At 34.0% G+C, this 17,742-nt stretch overlaps 1 protein-coding gene across 7 annotated transcripts; it reads right to left on the reverse strand.

The window, feature by feature from the left end:
* Positions 1–759: 759 nt before the first annotated feature.
* LOC120902438 (farnesol dehydrogenase-like) lies at positions 760–16,113 on the reverse strand. Of its 7 annotated transcripts, none has more exons than XM_040311170.1 (4): positions 15,920–16,109; positions 5,876–6,558; positions 1,215–1,361; positions 760–1,153 (listed from the first exon to the last, which is right to left on the reverse strand). In XM_040311170.1, exons 2-4 carry the CDS (start codon positions 6,542–6,544, stop codon positions 1,112–1,114), a joined length of 858 nt encoding a protein of 285 aa, XP_040167104.1. In that variant the 5' UTR covers positions 6,545–6,558; positions 15,920–16,109; the 3' UTR covers positions 760–1,111. The 7 variants fall into 7 exon arrangements, with proteins under 7 accessions (XP_040167104.1, XP_040167108.1, XP_040167106.1 ...); XM_040311174.1 differs by having other exon boundaries at positions 16,051–16,073; XM_040311172.1 differs by lacking the exon at positions 15,920–16,109 and adding an exon at positions 12,852–12,993.
* Positions 16,114–17,742: the final 1,629 nt, after the last annotated feature.

Raw genomic sequence — 17,742 nt, forward strand, 5'->3', positions numbered from 1 at the left:
TGTTTTAAAAATGCAAACCAAAGTATGTAAAAAGATTTTCAAAATCTTTAATTATTTTGGAATTACCATGAGAACCTTATCAATTTTGTAAATAATGGTTGATTTGTAATAAAAACTGATCACACAAAAGCGACACAAAAACCTCAACAACGATGATATTTTTTTTATTTTTAAAAATTGTATATTGATAATTACTCTCATAAAACTTATAGAACCTGAAAATCATAAACAAATTTTTTTATTCAAAACATTTCTTGAATATGTTATTTAAATGTTTGAACGATTTTTAAATGCGTTAGTTAGCACAAAAACTTGTTTTTCGAAACATCTTTATAGTTATGGTTTTTCATAATGGTTATGGTTTTTTCATAATAAGACGTTTTAAAAAAATTGATATACAAAGATGTGAAATAGTATTCTGCACAACTAATACATTGACTGTTGTTATCTATCTCTTATGGATTTTCCCCAAATCGCGAAAAACGACTGTCCATATAGTTGTGGTAGGCGCTGTGTAACTTTCTGACTAGGTAATGTTAATCGTTCCTGCGAGCGTAGGGCGTGCGTGCGAAAAATAAAAATTGTTTGATTCTAACGCAAGCTTTACAAACTAACACCTGCAGCGGATGTCAAATTCCATACATTTTCGGAAAATGCACGCACGCCCGAAAAAGCGATTATTGCTGTCTACGTTTGACACAGAACATCTCAAAATAAAAATTTACCAATGGTCTTGAATTCACTACCGAATACGCAAAGTTTTTTAACTGTATCGAACTTATTGTTTTGATAAAGCGATTTTTATTCTAACATATATTACAATGTAAAGAAGATAGTTTTATTACAAGCAAAAATTGTTTTTCCTCTTCAAAACTCTCTATTTCCATTAATTGTCGTCTTTGTCACAACAACCGTTGTCGGTCATCGCCTACCTGTACCAGTAGTAGGCTTTGGCTTTCAGTGACTTATTGATTACCATAACAGGATAGTCAGTCCTACGTATGGGGGCACGGTCCATTCAGGGCTTGAACCTATGACATGTTGTTAAGTCGTACAAGTAGACAACTGTACTACGAGACCGACCTATTTCAATCCATCACTTCACGTTAACTTACAAGAACTCGCCCATAGGTTTGATTATTAGTTCGTGTATCTAGAAATATAAGACAGTATAAATATTTAATGTTTGGAAAAACAGTCCTTAAAATACTAACTTGAACATTTTCTGGTGTTGTGATTGCATATAATACTGCTTCTGCAACATCTTCAGGCTTTAGTTTCGGCATGTAATTAACAATTTCATTATCCTTTGATGTATTTGTTGATAAAATATCACCTTCTACTAAACCTGGACTAATACTCTAGATATAGAAAAAAAGAACAGTATTTAATAAGGTACTGATTCAGATTGTTGTTTATTGTGACGATGAAGTTTTTGCTAAGCATTACGGTAAAGCCGAATAAAAACTGAAGTTTCTTAAGTCAAAAGTAACAAAGTAACTGGACTGCTTATAGCTCGATTGTTTTCTTAGAGATGCGATAATTGTATTTATATTATATTGAGTAATTGATTGATTTAATAGGCCCGATTATTAAACACAAATTGTAAAAACTAGTAGTTAAAATCAGAAGATTTGTATTATGACATCCGTTTGTGATGTGTGTTTAATAAAAAAATAAAATTTAACGAAAAACAAACTCACAAGCACACTGCCAAGATATGTATTATGAAACACAAACGGAAATCCTGTAAAACTGTCAAACTGCTTTCCGTCAGCTTTTTGTCACGGAAAGGCACCAATCTCAGATTGTTTGACCGATACAACACAACAACAGAGTTGTTGCTGTTGCTTTCCCGACAAAATATAAATATTTTATTTCAGAAATCATCAAAATTTATCATTTTAAACAAAAATATGTGTACTGCCATATTTATACAACTGGTGATGCTGGAGATACTGGTAACGTGCTGCTATTTTGGCTTAAGAAGCTCCTTCCTCTGTTGTTGTTCGATGGTAGTCGAAAAATGAAGAGCTCACGCACCCGGTTTGCGTTCAACAGCAATGGATTCCAGCAACTTCTTCAGTGAGCGACTGCTTCAACAACCAACTGCATAGTAATTAATTAATTATTACATATAATACTGCATACACTTTTAGGAATAACAAAGACTCGGAGGGCTCGATCTCCGCCAGAATGTCAAGGAAAATTTCCTTCGACACAAGATTTTTTTCTTGAATCTGAAATTAATGACCACGAAATGAAACATGTATAACACGGTTTGCACAAATGATCCGCATGCTTAACTCACGCTTGGTTAGAAAGCTGTAACGGGTCGAAAACACTTCGAAGCAGTCGGCGCTGTTTTGCCAGATCTACCGTTGTTTCTTCTTCATTGCTACTATCGTCACTTACGAAGTGGGATAAAATCATTTCGATGTTTTAAACAAGGATTGTTAGCTTGATAAACGATCGTGTCTTAAATAAACATGTTTAGGTTTTTTTTTTTTTGATTTTGAACATTTTGACACATCGACACAGCTTTAACGAAAGAAAAAAAATTAACGAAACTTGTCTGACACAAGAACGGTTTCAAAATGCATACCTATTTTACGTTTGTCTTGACGCACTTGTCTTGTGTCATTTATGTTTGTGTTTAATAATCGAGCCTAATATCTGATAATTTTAACTGAGTTCTCACAAAAAGAACAAAATAAATTGAAAAAATAATCCGAGCCAAAGATGTATATTTTTTACTTGAAATTTTCAGGCAATTCAAGATTTTGTACCAGTCAAATATAAAATGGAAAAATGTGGCCCAAATAGGAATCTTTTTTTTTCAATACAATTAATTTGATTCAGCATTAAAGTAGCTCCCCTGGATATATATACATACATATATATATATATATATATATATATATATATATATATATATATATATATATATATATATATATATATATATATATATATATATATATATATATATATATATATATATATATATAAACCAGAGGATCAGTTGTTTCATTCAAAGCCAGGTCGTTATTGTACTTCTTAATTTTTCTTCTTTTTGGCACAATAACCACTATCGGTGGTTGTGAAGGGACATGAACCCATGACGGGCATGTTGCTAAGTCGTACGAGTTGAAGACTGTAACACGAGATCTGCCCAACTAGTTACTGTAACTAGTTATCAGTTTCATTAAGTTTTGGGCAAGCCCACAAAACCGCTGTCATTTGGAGCAAGCGAAAACTTGTGAATAAATTTCACCAAATAAAAATAATATTCGTTTAATGCGTGAAGGATGCTTGGCTGTCGGGTTATTTGCGTGACAACACAATTTTTTGGTTGTGATAATGTTCTCCTTGTTCTTTTTTACATCTACAACGCGGTCATTTTGAGTTTTCGGGCTCCTGTCAAAATTATTTCGTATGATATTTCAGCTCACGGAGCTAATATATTTTTGGCGTAAATTTTTCGCCTTGCCCTCTTTTGATCAAAAACTATTTGAAATTTCAATTTGTGTACCAAAGCCCAAACTGCTGAATCTATGAACGAAAACACTGCTTACCCTTACAATCTACTTTTATGCGAGGTTACTGACAGTATGAAGTTGTCGCGATAGCTGAAATACCGAGGCTAGTTTTGCGTGTGGTTTTGCACGTGGACATAATTTCAGTCGCCTAGTGTCAAACTCCATGTAAAATAGCGGGGTGATATCGTTAAAGTTCCTAATGTCAGTGTTATTCTTTACAACGCTAGAATTGAGTTGACAATGTCCAATTAAGGGTTTACAACGCCAAAGTAAACATAATAGAAAACCAATTGCTAGGGTAACAATACCAGTTTTCGGCAGTATACCTATTTTGGGCAGGGTATCTAAAAACGTTAAAATGCACAAATGTGTAACAAACGACCTTTCTTTATCAAATATTCAAAATTTCACGATTAAAAATTCAATAACTTAAGAGAAAAACAATTATTTGAAAGTCAGTCGGTGCCGTTCTCTATAACCGTGCAACCAGGCTTCTCACCAAATAGTGTCGCGCCATAAAGCGTGAAGCCAACTTTGATGACATTCAATAATATTCAATGACAGGTCTATACAAAAACAATCAGTTTCACGACGAATATTTTCACGACATGTGTCGGTGCATGAAATTTTTTGGCATTTTATCGAATTTTATCGCACCATACAGCAAAACTTGGAACACAGGCTGCGAAAAATAGGAACAAATTGCTGAACATAGGAGCAAAACTAATGTTTGGATTTTCACAAATATATAAAATAACATGTCTGTGAAACGGCAAATCAAAAATAGTTTAATAGAATATGATAAACTATCAACCGAAATAACTATACTTTCATAAAACAAAAGTGTAAATGTATGAACAGTTTTTGTGAAACTGCTGCACTAGCCTGCCGAAGATTGATACAGTTACCCTAGTATAAAATAACGAAATGACCATGAAAACCTTGTATTGGTGTGATTTTTTTTTGCACCATATTATTCCAATCCATATATGAAGACGATATTTTGTTTTACAATTAAGAAGAAACTGTCCAGGAAGTCACAAAGTTAGTACATATCAAAGGTAATAAATAAGAAAGATTAGGTGTACGATTTAGGGCGGTCACTACTGTAAGGCATAATGGTAATTAGGGTAAATGTACCAATAGTGGTGCAATTTGTAGTGGCACAAGTATGTTTTAAAGGATTTAAAGTGTCACGAAGGTAAATTTATGAATATTTTAACACATAACAATTGGAATATGTTTTGTCTACGCAATCACAACCATTTTTACCAAGAAACACATCAAATTTACAATAAACACATATTTTTGTGACTGCTTCGTTGTACCTATAATGGTGGTATGGTTCCTAAAGTCAATACGACTTGTTCCTATAGTGATGGTAAACAAAGATACCTCAAAAGCTGTGTATAATATCGATGGAACATAGTTTTGAAGCTGTTTTCTTGTGAATAGCAAGGATTACTGTCTTAGGATTTCATCAAAAAAATGTATAAATTTGATTCACGTAAATATTCACTAAAGTACTACATAACACCTGTCATCAACCCACACCCAGAAGAGTATGCTTGATTTGAAGTCGATTTTTCACTCAGCCAGATAAGCGGATTTTGGCCTTTGTTTGGTAAATTAGTTACAGAAAACTCATTTATGTTGCTATGTGACATGTGAAAATATCCTCGAACAACTATAATCACTATAGGAACATGCCTGTTTTGTGTATCTTTAATGGCATTATGCTAAAAACACTTTATAATACATAAATATGGTCGAAAGGCAATACATTTTAGCAAAACAATAACATTTCATAACAGTTAAGTAAAAAACTAATAATTTAGTTGTTATGTGGTCATTTAGAACATTAACAAACATAAGAGTTTCGTTTTTAAATCCTAAGGATTTTGGAAAATAAAATATGATAACTTACTCTAAATAATGGATTTTTCGGTCATTAGGTCACGGAATAACCCCATTTAACTTTTAAACCCTTCGTGAAAGACCAGATAACATTTCACACTAACATAAATAACTTAATTTCTTTTAAATTGTCGTATGGTACGCATTTTAGTGCAATACCACAACTGTTGGTACTACCACCATTATACGTACGTTTACCCTACTGATTTGATGATAAAAATTCATTTGGTAATTAGGGCGAACTCAAAAACAATAAAAATAATCCAAACGAATACAAGTCTATAATACAAGGAATAAAAAGGTTCAAGCATGCTTGAAGTGCTTAGTAGTTCTAGAGCTAGTAGTGTTGATATGATGATATGATATGGTTTCAATAGTAATCAGTTGAGTTTGATGATCATGCTGAATGAACTTACCGTAACTTTACAGCCCGTGCCTAAATAGACAAGTTCCTGTCTAATACACTCGGTAATTGCAGTGACTGCGTACTTTGATGCTGGGTACATTCCATTCAATGGTCGCGTTCCTGGAACGGCTTGATGTACTTTATGTCCAAATATGCTGTTTACGTTTATGATGTGGCCCTTTACATCACGTGCTTTCATTGATTTAACAGCTTCCCGAGTGCACAAAGATAAACCGATGATATTCGTTTCCATTGTCTTGTATAGGTCTCTTGTATTATTCTTCTCTGTTAGCAAACATTTCGTTATAATGCCTGCGTTGTTAACTAGCATATCTACTCCACCGTATGTGTTTTCAATCCACCCGAATGCATATTTGATGTCGTCTTCCACAGTAATATCACACTCAACGTAATTCAAGGAACCAGCTACGTCAAAGAGGCTAACGCGTAACTTTTCTACTTTGTCACGTCGTCTGGACAGCGCACACACGATCATTCCTGATTTGACTAGTTCAATTGCAATAGCACCACCAATTGCTCCACTGGCGCCTGTCACAACTGCAACCTTTCCATGCCAGCGTTTCATGCGGTCGGCAATGTCTAATCTAACCGATGGTGGCGGTATTGCAGGTATACTTTCGTTGTTATCATTATTACCATTGCTACCATTAGCCGCCATTTTTTAAAGTTGTACTGCAAATATATGAACCATTAAATACAGGAGAAAAAATGTTTAACGGGAAATCAACAGAGGAATGGTCGTTTTTGTAAATATTTTGAATGATTTTAACTAAATTATATTTAGTATTAATGCCTTTTGTAACTTTGAAGCATTACATGTGGAATGAAATCCAATTAATTAGGGTAAGTGTACCAATTGTGGCTATAGCACCAATTATGGCTATAACGAACACTATTTTCGCTCTAAAACAGCCTATTTGCATACTAAAACCACCGAAGGATTTTCCATTTCAATTATGAACATTCAAAAATCTTGGCGTCTGGTTGGATGAAAAGCTTACGTTCAAAGACCATATCGACTTTGTCACAAGCAAAGCTTAACGTACTTTGGGCCTTATGACCCGTCTGTCTAATTTTATCCGTGATCCCTTGTGTCTCAAGTCTCTCTATTGTTGCTGGGTACGCCCTATTCTCGATTACGCTTGTGTGGTTTGGTCCCCAAATAATGTGCAGGATATTGCTAGATTGGAAGGTGTTCAACGCAAATTTACTCGACTTGCCACGAGGCGTTTTCTTTCGGGTCATGATAATGCAGTAATCCCGTCTTATCCACATCGTTGTCGACTCTTGGGTCTGGACTCGATAAAAACTCGCCACTCGCAATTGCAAGCTTGTTTCATTGCCAGCGTCATCCTTAATGAGCTTGATGTTCCTTATTTTTTATCTGCCATTTCCTTTTATGCCCTTTCCCGCCATCTTCGCAATAGGCCACCTCTCTATATTCCCACCCGGCTAACTCGATATGGGCAAAATGACCCATTCCTTAAAGCTCAGATTGCATTTAATTCATACTATCATTTGTTCGATTTTAATACTCCTTTATCCCTCTTCCGTTCTCGTCTTCACTCTTCCTCATCCTTATCCTTTCCTTAGTAATTAAGAAACATTGTTAAGCCCTCGAGGCGGACATTTGTAGAAATTAATAAATAAATAAATAACACATGTGTGCTTCATTAGTTACATACTGGTCATTTCCGTTTGTTAACATTTCCACTGTAGGATATTGCGATTTTCAAGCACCTAATCATAATTTTATCTCAAAATTATCATTTTGGTGCAAAATATTAGTTATTTAACGACTACATATCAAAATCTACCAAAATTCAATCAAAAATATGCCTTTTTCCTGTACTTCCACAATTGGTACAACTAACCTTTGGTGTACCAAATATCGCAGTATGCTATGGATGCTTTGTTGGCAATTGTCGTTTTGGTCGTAGCGCGTAGTTTACAAGTGAACAATTCGGGTTTCTCGTTGTTATTTTCGCAATCTAAAGTGTTAATATGTATTTTAAACATCATTAATTTGTAAAGTGTTCGAACCAGTAATCAGTGGAATAATCAGTGGAATGTAATCGAATCAGTTTCACCAAAATAATGCAGTCTTGAATGACTTTCATACGAAGAAGTGAAATCTGAAGCCGCACGTGTCGCCTTATTGCCATATGCGCTTTTGTTCTTCCCTGATCAATAGTTAGAGCTAGTCTTGCCCGGAAGTATCTTGGCCAGAAGATAGTTGAACTATGGCTACGATTCTTCATTTAAACAAATTCAAATAGACCACCCTGATTTGTGCTATTCTTTCTTCTTATTTCTGTTTTTATTAACTGAATTATTTTTGTATCTATAAAACGATCAAATTCTAGGTAGTTCTCAAATAATTGAACAAGATACATGGAGTTGTTTTTAAGTAAATCTAAAAATAATATTTAAATTTTCAGAACCAGGAGCCTATTTCACAAAATTTTGTGATTTTTTTATGTAATGATACATTGAGCTACCAATCTTATAGCTATGTATTTTTATAAAACCTGTTTTTTCTTGAACAGCCCTAATCAAACAATAATTGAGAAAAAAACGAATTTTTGATTGCACTTATTGAGGAAAAATCATAAGTTTTTAGAAAGGAATTCTAAAACTACATGGACTCTGCAAACATTCTAAATACATCTGCGGGGAAGTTTGGATGTCATCTTGTATTTTTTATGTCTTATATTTTGGTAAAATTGAGTTTTTTAAAAACCCCACAAATTCACTTTACCTTTAATTTGACCACAAAATCTACGTTATAGGGCATAAGTGGTAGCGAAAATGAAATTTTGGGTTCTATTATATTTATTATATTGATTGATGGAATGTTTGTTATGCAATGCAAATTAAAGATTTACTAATATAATCAAACATCGAGCTTGAATGATTTTTGTAGTGCAAAACAAAGCAAATATCTATTGACGAGTGATTGAATTTTTTGTTACATTTCATTGTATGTATTATCGACATAACTAAACCACTAAATTTTCTGTTTAACTTTGTTGTAACATCTATTCCTTACATTAGGGTAGGTGTACCAATTGTGACTAAAGCTCCAATTATGGTTTTCTTTCTTCTTCTTTGGCTCAACAACCGATGTCGGTCAAGTCCTGCCTGTACCCACTTGTGGGCTTGGCTTTCAGTGACAAACTGATTCCCCCCCATAGCAGGATAGTCAGTCCTACGTATGGCGGCGCGGTCTATTTGGGGATTGAACCCATGACGGGCATGTTGTTAAGTCGTACGAGTTGACGACTGTACTACGAGACCGGCCAATTATGGCTATAACTAACAATATTTTTGCACTAAAACAGTCAATTTGCATTCTAAACCAACGGATGGATTCTTTATTTCAAATGCGATCATTTAAACACATTTGTGCTTCATTAGTTCCGTGCTGGTCACTTCCGTTCGTTAAAAATCACCCTTTCAAAATTTATAGCGAAGATGTTTGGCATCTCTTACAATTTTGCTTACATCAGCACTATAGGATATTTAAGGTTTCGATGTAATTAACCATATTTTTTTCTTTTTCTTTTGGTGCAAAATGTGAATTTTTTATCGACTTCACATAAAAATTGACCATCATTCATCGAAAATGTGCCTTTTTCCGTATGTCCACAATTTGTACAACTAAACATCTTTGTACTAAATATCGCAGTATACCATTGATTATTTGTTTACAACTGTATTTTTGGTCGTAGTGCGCAGTGTACAACTAGGGGTTTTCGTTGTTATTTTGGAAATCGGAAGTGTTAATATGTGTTTTAAGTATCATTGTATGGTAAAATTTAATAAAATAAAATCACTTTCATCTAAATAACGCAGCCTTTTATGAATTTCTTTCAAAAAAAGGCGTATCTTCAACACCGCTCGAGTAATCCTATTGCCAAATGCGCTCTTGTTCTTCCCTGATTCTTAAGTAAGGTAAGTCTAGGCCAGAAGTATCTTGAAGATAGTAGGACAATGGCTACCATTCTTCAAAACAATTCGAATAGACAATCCTGTTTTGCGGTTTCCTCTGCGGCTCGTGCCGAAATTGTACATGTTTTACAGACAGTAGATAGTAGTAAACAAAGCGTCAATGGTATTCTATGATATTTGGTACACCATTGATATTCCCTGGATGGCTTGCTGATGATATGAAAGATTGCCAGGTGATATGAAATGTGTAGGGGAACGTGGGGCAAAATGGGCACCCTCTATTTAAGCATTATTTGACTTCAAAGATACTTTCCAATGCTCAAATTGTATTCATTAGAGTGTTCTATGAACACAATTTAAGTTTCATAACCCTTACATAACAAATAACCAAGAAAAATGCAAAATAAGGTTTAGTAGCATATTGATTTGTTGGGCCGGTCTGGTGGTACAGTCGTCAACTCGCACGACGTAACAACATGCCCGTCATGGGTTCCAGTCCCGAATAGACCGTGCCCCCATACGTAGGACTGACTATCCTGCTATGGTAACAATAAGTCACTGAAAGCCAAGCTCACTTCACTAGTGGGTACTGGTAGGCCTTGACCGACATCGGTTGTTGTGCCAAAGAAGAAGAAGCATATTGAAGCTTAAACCAGTGTCACAGAGATGTGTTGAAGTTTTAGATGATATATTTTTAAAGATATGATATTTCTATACAATTTGTCTCAAGAAAGCAAGGCGATTGAATGCGTATTTTTACTAATATAACAAAAAATACAAAAATGTTTTACGTAGGGAAAAATGGGCAGTTACACGTGGGGCAAAATGGGCAGATGCTTTTGACATACGGCGCTTGGTGAGGCTATTGTGTTGTATTTGTCGCCTCAATAATGATAACAGGCACAGCTTCAAAAGACTCGATTTTGTAGATTGAAACGTGTAAAAACTGTATTAATTTTAATAACATATTTTTGGAAGAATTTTAAGGGCTTTACTGACCAGCAAAACAAAAGATAGGAAGAGAAAACATTTCACGAAATGTGCGCAAAAGCATAGACCATTACCTAAGGTACTGGTCTAATCTTGTTGCGCGCAACATTGTTACTGGCAAAATGTATGGATTTTGACAGCTAGCGCAACTTTTTTGCATGGCAAATTCAATCCAATTTTATTTTTGTCTGGCAACATTTTCTATTTACCTTGGTCATGGTAATCGGGTGTATGAAATGACACAGCAGCAATGTGCGTTTTGTTGACATCCGCTTAATTTGGAATTATTGCTTTTATAATACATTTTTTGGTGTATATTTTATTTTTTAAACACTTTTTTTCAACAAGTGAGTGATAAAAAATAGACTCTGAGCTGTTAATTGGAAAATTTTCCACGCTAAACAATGTCAAAGCGAAATGTTGCCGGCAACATTCATAGACCACCTCAGCGATATGTTTCCGAGCAACAATGTTACGCGCAACAAGATTAGACCGCTGCCTAAGGCGCAGTTGTTGTGGCCCATATTGCCCCAGTGTTTTGACGTTTCACAGTTTGTTTACATATGCCCATTTTGCCCATTTTACCCCGCGTGTCAAAATAGCTTCTCGTAATACATCAACTTTTATTTTACGCTAGCTGGCCCGACAAAGTGAGTTATTGAAAAAAACTAAAATATTCCCTTATTGCTTTGTTACTTGGGATAGTTGTATTGTGCCCGCATCCCCTCAGGATCCGATCATCGAGTGTAAACCGCCAGGCACCTCACACCAAGTGTCAAAGTGCTGTATACAACACAACAACCATCCTGCTGTTTGTATGGGAGTTGGAAAATCATTATTAAATTAAGTTTAGTGTAACATCTGATCGATTTTTAAGTCTTAAAACCTATTCTCATACCACCATAAGGTGTGTGCAAAGTTTCGTTGAAAATGATCCAACCGTTTTGGAGGTTGCTCGCAACAAACACCGTGACACGAGATTTTTATATATATAGAAGATAATTTCATGCTTTTAAGTTGTTTCATTATATGTGGCAATTTTAATCCATAGATAAGAGGTGGAGGCATATAATAATGAAAGAAAAATGTGTTTTGTTGCAAATTTAAATGAATATGCAATATTAAAAAAATTATTTTTTATTAAAAAACACGGGCACATCTTGTGATAGAGAGAGGAGATTGAAAAATTAAAATGATACGACAATATATACATATATATTACCTCATATATATCCTAACCTGCCAGGTGCAATCCATTCCAACATGAAAGCATCCGGACCGCGATTCTTACTTTTAACCCAGCCAGGTTCAACCTGAACCTGTTTCTCCCACCGTTCTTTGCGATCCAATGTGAACCGGCTATTCTCAGCGTTCTTGGCGATCTTTGTTGGACTGGTTGCTCTCAGTGCTCTTTGCGATCCGGCCAAGAACGCTCGACGGAGAGAGTTGCTCTTTGATTTAATGGGCCGATTTGCTGTAAACAAAGCATCCAGGATCATGTTGAACCTGTTTCTCTCAGCGTTCTTTTCGATCCGGTCTGGAACGCTCGATCATCTGCTCTCTTTCAGACGATGGGCTGATTTGGTACGTACAAAGGCAGCAGGTGAAATCTGAACCTGTTTGTCTCAGCCTTTTTTCGATCCGGTATAGAACGTCGTTCTCTTTTCTTTTGCTGGTTTCTACACATATGAATACACATACACATTCTTTCTATGTGATTGATAACAGGGCAAGTAATATTCTCTCAATCACAGAGATAACGGTACAACACGGTACAGCGCCATGAAAAATCCAGTAAAAAGATAGAGATTTGTGATGAAGTGAGATGCTAATTGCCAAAATTTAAAGAGACAATCCTGCACTAGCGGTAAGCGCAATGAATGAAATGTCTCTCTTCTGCCATATGGATGTTATCAGTATAGGTGCGTTATTTGGACTGTATTGTGGTAGTCAATGAATTGCTATATGTTTGGTGCTAAGCTGTTTCGTTGCGTTTTCAATAAACTCACTTGAATGTTTACCTGTGATTTTCTTTGTGCTACTAAAAACTTAGGGTGCACGACACGTTTAGCCTACCGTAATAATTTAATGAACACCGTTTATCGACCCGTGGAATAGCGCTATTCTTATAGCCAACTAGCTGACCCGACAAACTGAATCATTCCAAAAAAAAATAAAATACAGTGGAACGTCGATTATCCGGGCAGCTCGGGACCGGGCGTTTGCCGGTTAATCGATTTGCACGGATAATGGTCCAAGAAATGTCAAATTCATATAAAAATTAAATAATCCACTAGTTTTATGATTAATTCACCTTGAATCCATCGAAAAATCGTAAGTAGAATATTATTTTCATTAATAACTATAGGTTTAACAACTGTTCATGAACAAAAATAAATTTCGAATACACCATTAGACACTACAGAGCTGCACAAAAAACTGGTTGCCCACTTGACTATCGCTGCAAATGTTCGTCGTACGTTTGAACAGCTGTCACATTTATGCGCACGGTTAAGCCGCCCACCGTTTAATCCGCCCCCGGATAATCGACGTTCTACTGTATTCCATTATTGCTTTGTTACTTGGGGTAGATGTATCGTGCCCGTATCCCCTCAGGATCCGATCAACGAGTGTAGACTGCCAGGCACCTTACACCAAGTGTCAAAGTGCTGTATACAACACAACAACAATCCTGCTCTTTGTATGGGAGTTAGAAAATCATTATTAAATTAAGTTTAATGTAACATCTGAACGATTTTTATGTCTTAAAACCTATTCTCATACCACCATAAGGTGTGTGCGAAGTTTCGTTGAAAATGATCCAGCCGTTTCGGAGATTGCTCGCAACAAACACCGTGACACAAGAGATTAAAGTGCACTACCGGATAATTGGAAACTCCGTTAGCGCACCGTACAGTATAATGTCAACCCTACGGAAACAACTTAACACTCTATGTATTTGTTATAGACCGATGATTCGATTCGATGCTTCTATTGAGAAATATTCATTCAATAAGTGTAGTGTGGGTTGCAAAACATTTCTAAGTTAAATCATTAACTAGAAGAATAAAAAGAAAAAAATGATCAATTTTAGTTAAAAACGAAAACCACAAAATGTTTCGACTTTTCCATATAAAACGCACTGTATAGTGGGATACTTTAGTAAAGCATTTTTCTTTTAGCAGTAGGATAGTTTTACACATTCAATAAGCTATTATTTAGCTTTGCTTGTATTGAAACTGTGTGATTATTGCACATAATAGATATTACACAGTATCAAATGAATAAATGAACACAGTATTAAATGAATACTTTCAAGTTATCCATATTTTAAGTGAGCAACTAAAAAAAGTGTCCGCATTCCGTTCTTTTTCTTTTCGCGATCCGCATTCCGTTCTTTTTCTCCAGATTGGCAGGCTCGTTCTGTTCCTCAATTTTCGGAACTATTCCTATCACATATATATATATATATATATATATATATATATATATATATATATATATATTTATATAAGTTATGCAAGCCATCCAGGTGAAACGACTAACTAATTTCTTTTTAAAAATAAATAAATTATTTTTATTTGATATTACGCCAAACCAACTAAAACTTTATTGCACGAGCCAAAACCACCACCAAACCACCTGATAACCGTTACCAAAGTGTTTCGGTTTTCGTTTCGCTCGTTCTCCTCTCGCAACTATCCGCAATATTTATTTCTCACGGCCGCCCCTTTAGCCGCAGCTACACGTAGCCTTATCGAAAACGGATCGTAGCGGGCAAGGTCGCTACACAGGGAATATCACCGGTGTACCAAATATTGCAGTATACCATTGACGCTTACAGCTGTCTGTCTGTGTCCGAAAACATGTACAGTTTCGGCACATGCCGCAGAGGAAACCGCAAAACAAGATTGTCTATTGGAATTGGTTTTGAAGAATGGTAGCCATTGTCATACTATCTTCAAGATACTTCTAGATAGGGTCTAGACTTGCCTTACGTAAGAATCAGGGAAGAACAAGAGCGCATTTGGCAATAGGATTACTCGAGCGGTGTTCAAGATGCGCCTTTTTTCGAAAGAAATTCATAAAAGGCTGCGCTATTTTGATGAAAGTGATTTGATTTTATTAAATTTTACCAAACAATGAATGATTTGATGAACGAATGTCAATTTTGATGTGAAGTCGATAAAAAATTCACATTTTGCACCAAAAGAAAAAGAAAAAAATATGGTTAATTACATCGAAACCTTAAATATCCTACAGTGCTGATGTAAGCAAAATTATAAGAGATGCCAAACATCTTCGCTATAAATTTTGAAAGGGTGATTTTTAACGAACGGAAGTGACCAGCACGGAACTAATGAAGCACAAATGTGTTTAAATGATCGCATTTGAAATAAAGAATCCATCCGTTGGTTTAGAATGCAAATTGACTGTTTTAGAGCAAAAATATTGTTAGTTATAGCCATAATTGGAGCTATAAACACAATTGGAACACCTACCCTAATGTAAGGAATAGATGTTACAACAAAGTGAAAAAGAAAATTCAGTCGTTTAGTAATGTCGATAATACATACAATGAAATGTAACAAAAAAATTCAATCACTCACTCAATAGATATTTGCTTTGTTTTGCACTACAAAAATCATTCAAGCTCGATGTTTGATTATATTAGTAAATCTTTAATTTGCATTGCATAACAAACATTCCTTCAATCAATATAATAAATATAATAGAACCCAAAATTTCATTTTCGCTACCACTTATGCCCTATAACGTAGATTTTGTGGTCAAATTAAAGGTAAAGTGAATTTGTGGGGTTTTTAAAAAACTCAATTTTACCAAAATATAAGACATAAAAATCACAAGATGACATCCCAACTTCCCCGTAGACGTGCAGAATGCTTACAGAGGCTAACAAACGTTAATATAAATAAATATATATATATATATATATATATATATATATATATATATATATATATATATATATATATATATATATATATATATATATATATATATATATATATATATATATATATATATATATATATATATATATATATATATATATATAGATACTTACCACAATTAGTTTTATCTTATAATGTCACAATAAAATGAAATTATTAAACACTTTTTGTAAATATTTATGCATTCAAAACTGCTGATAACCACGCACAGCTTTTCGCACTTATGTGAAGCAACAGATTTTACCAGAAAATGAACACGATCTCTCTGATGAGTTTCGATGAAAGCAGTAGAACAAAATGCCGGACGGGATTTTAACCACATCCTATTTATATAAGCTTTCGAGCTGCTAATGATTTTGATTTGCATAATCCCATCTACACTAGTACATCTTCAGTTTGCCTCAATACAATTATATGTAGAATACCTCGCTTAGTGTAGATAAATAAATAGTATTAAAAAATCGTGAGAAATACTGCTACGCACGCATCTTTCGAATTAGTTACTGCTCTCGTATGCGTATTTTGACCTAAACAATTCCCAGCAAAAAATAAAAGTAGATTTCTCGCGTAGCATCGAAAAAACAATTCTCGACGAATGTTATTGTCTAATTTTAAAAAAATGAATTAACTTTGAACATAAGCTTCTTTGAAAGCAATAAGGCCTGTCATACTATTTAAGAAAAATAAACACGTGTGTCTTTCAATCAGTCTGTTACATTTTTAACATATTTATAAGCTTGGCAAACATCATATACAAGCATCCTGATTGTCTGTGTTTTAAAGTTTTAATACTATTTGAGGAAATATTTGACGCAACAGATAATAGATTGTTTTAAATAAAATTAGAAAAATATTAGTGTTTTTACGTTATTTAATGGATAGTTAAAAACAAATTTTTTGATGAACAATTTTAATGATAAACTATATGATGACCGATGGCTGAAATGCATCTTAACAGTGTTACATCAGCGATGGTATGACTCGTTGAGCTCTCTTATTTTTTAACTTAACACCCGCATTATATATGGATATATATATATATATATATATATATATATATATATATATATATATATATGTATATGTATATATGTATATATATATATATATATATATATATATATATATATATATATATATATATATATATATATATATATATATATATATATATATATATATATATATATATATATATATATATATATATATATGTATACATATATATATATATATATATACATATATATATATATATACATATATACATATATACATATACATATATATATATATATATATATATATATATATATATATATATATATATATATATATATATATATATATAAATATATGTTTTATTTGTGCATAAGTACTGCATCCATCAATCCAATATCTATATAGTGGATATATTGGAATAGATAACTGTATCCTATATCCTTCAATCTCAACAAGGAAATACGGAGTGTTTACAAGTCAAGATAAAGAGAGAAAGAGAGAGATTTAGAGTTTAAGGAAAGGGTATGGGGAATTTTTCACCTCTACTACCGCCATGTGTATGACACCACTTTATGCAAACAGTGTGATGAATCGGTGATATTGTTGAATAACAGTAATGATAATGATCTGTCACTCCAGTAAAAAAAAAGTGTGCAGTGAATAATACCTTCGGTCTCTGAACAATAAACATGTCTGCCAATCCATTCTTCAAAGCGTATAAATTACCTTTAAAGCATTCATCTGCTGGCATACTGACAAGATGCTATAAATTATTCTTTCGGACTTGTTCATTTTGCTTTCTATCACCGCATTCTTGACCGTATCCAACGGAAGTGCTGTTCTTTGTTAAATTTGAACAAGTTATTTACATATATATTGTAACACATGTCAGATGAACACAAAAATCCGTTTCATTCGGTGACTAGAGCATCTA

Source organism: Anopheles arabiensis, chromosome 3 (assembly GCF_016920715.1).
Source record: "Anopheles arabiensis isolate DONGOLA chromosome 3, AaraD3, whole genome shotgun sequence".
NCBI lineage: Eukaryota > Metazoa > Arthropoda > Insecta > Diptera > Culicidae > Anopheles > Anopheles arabiensis.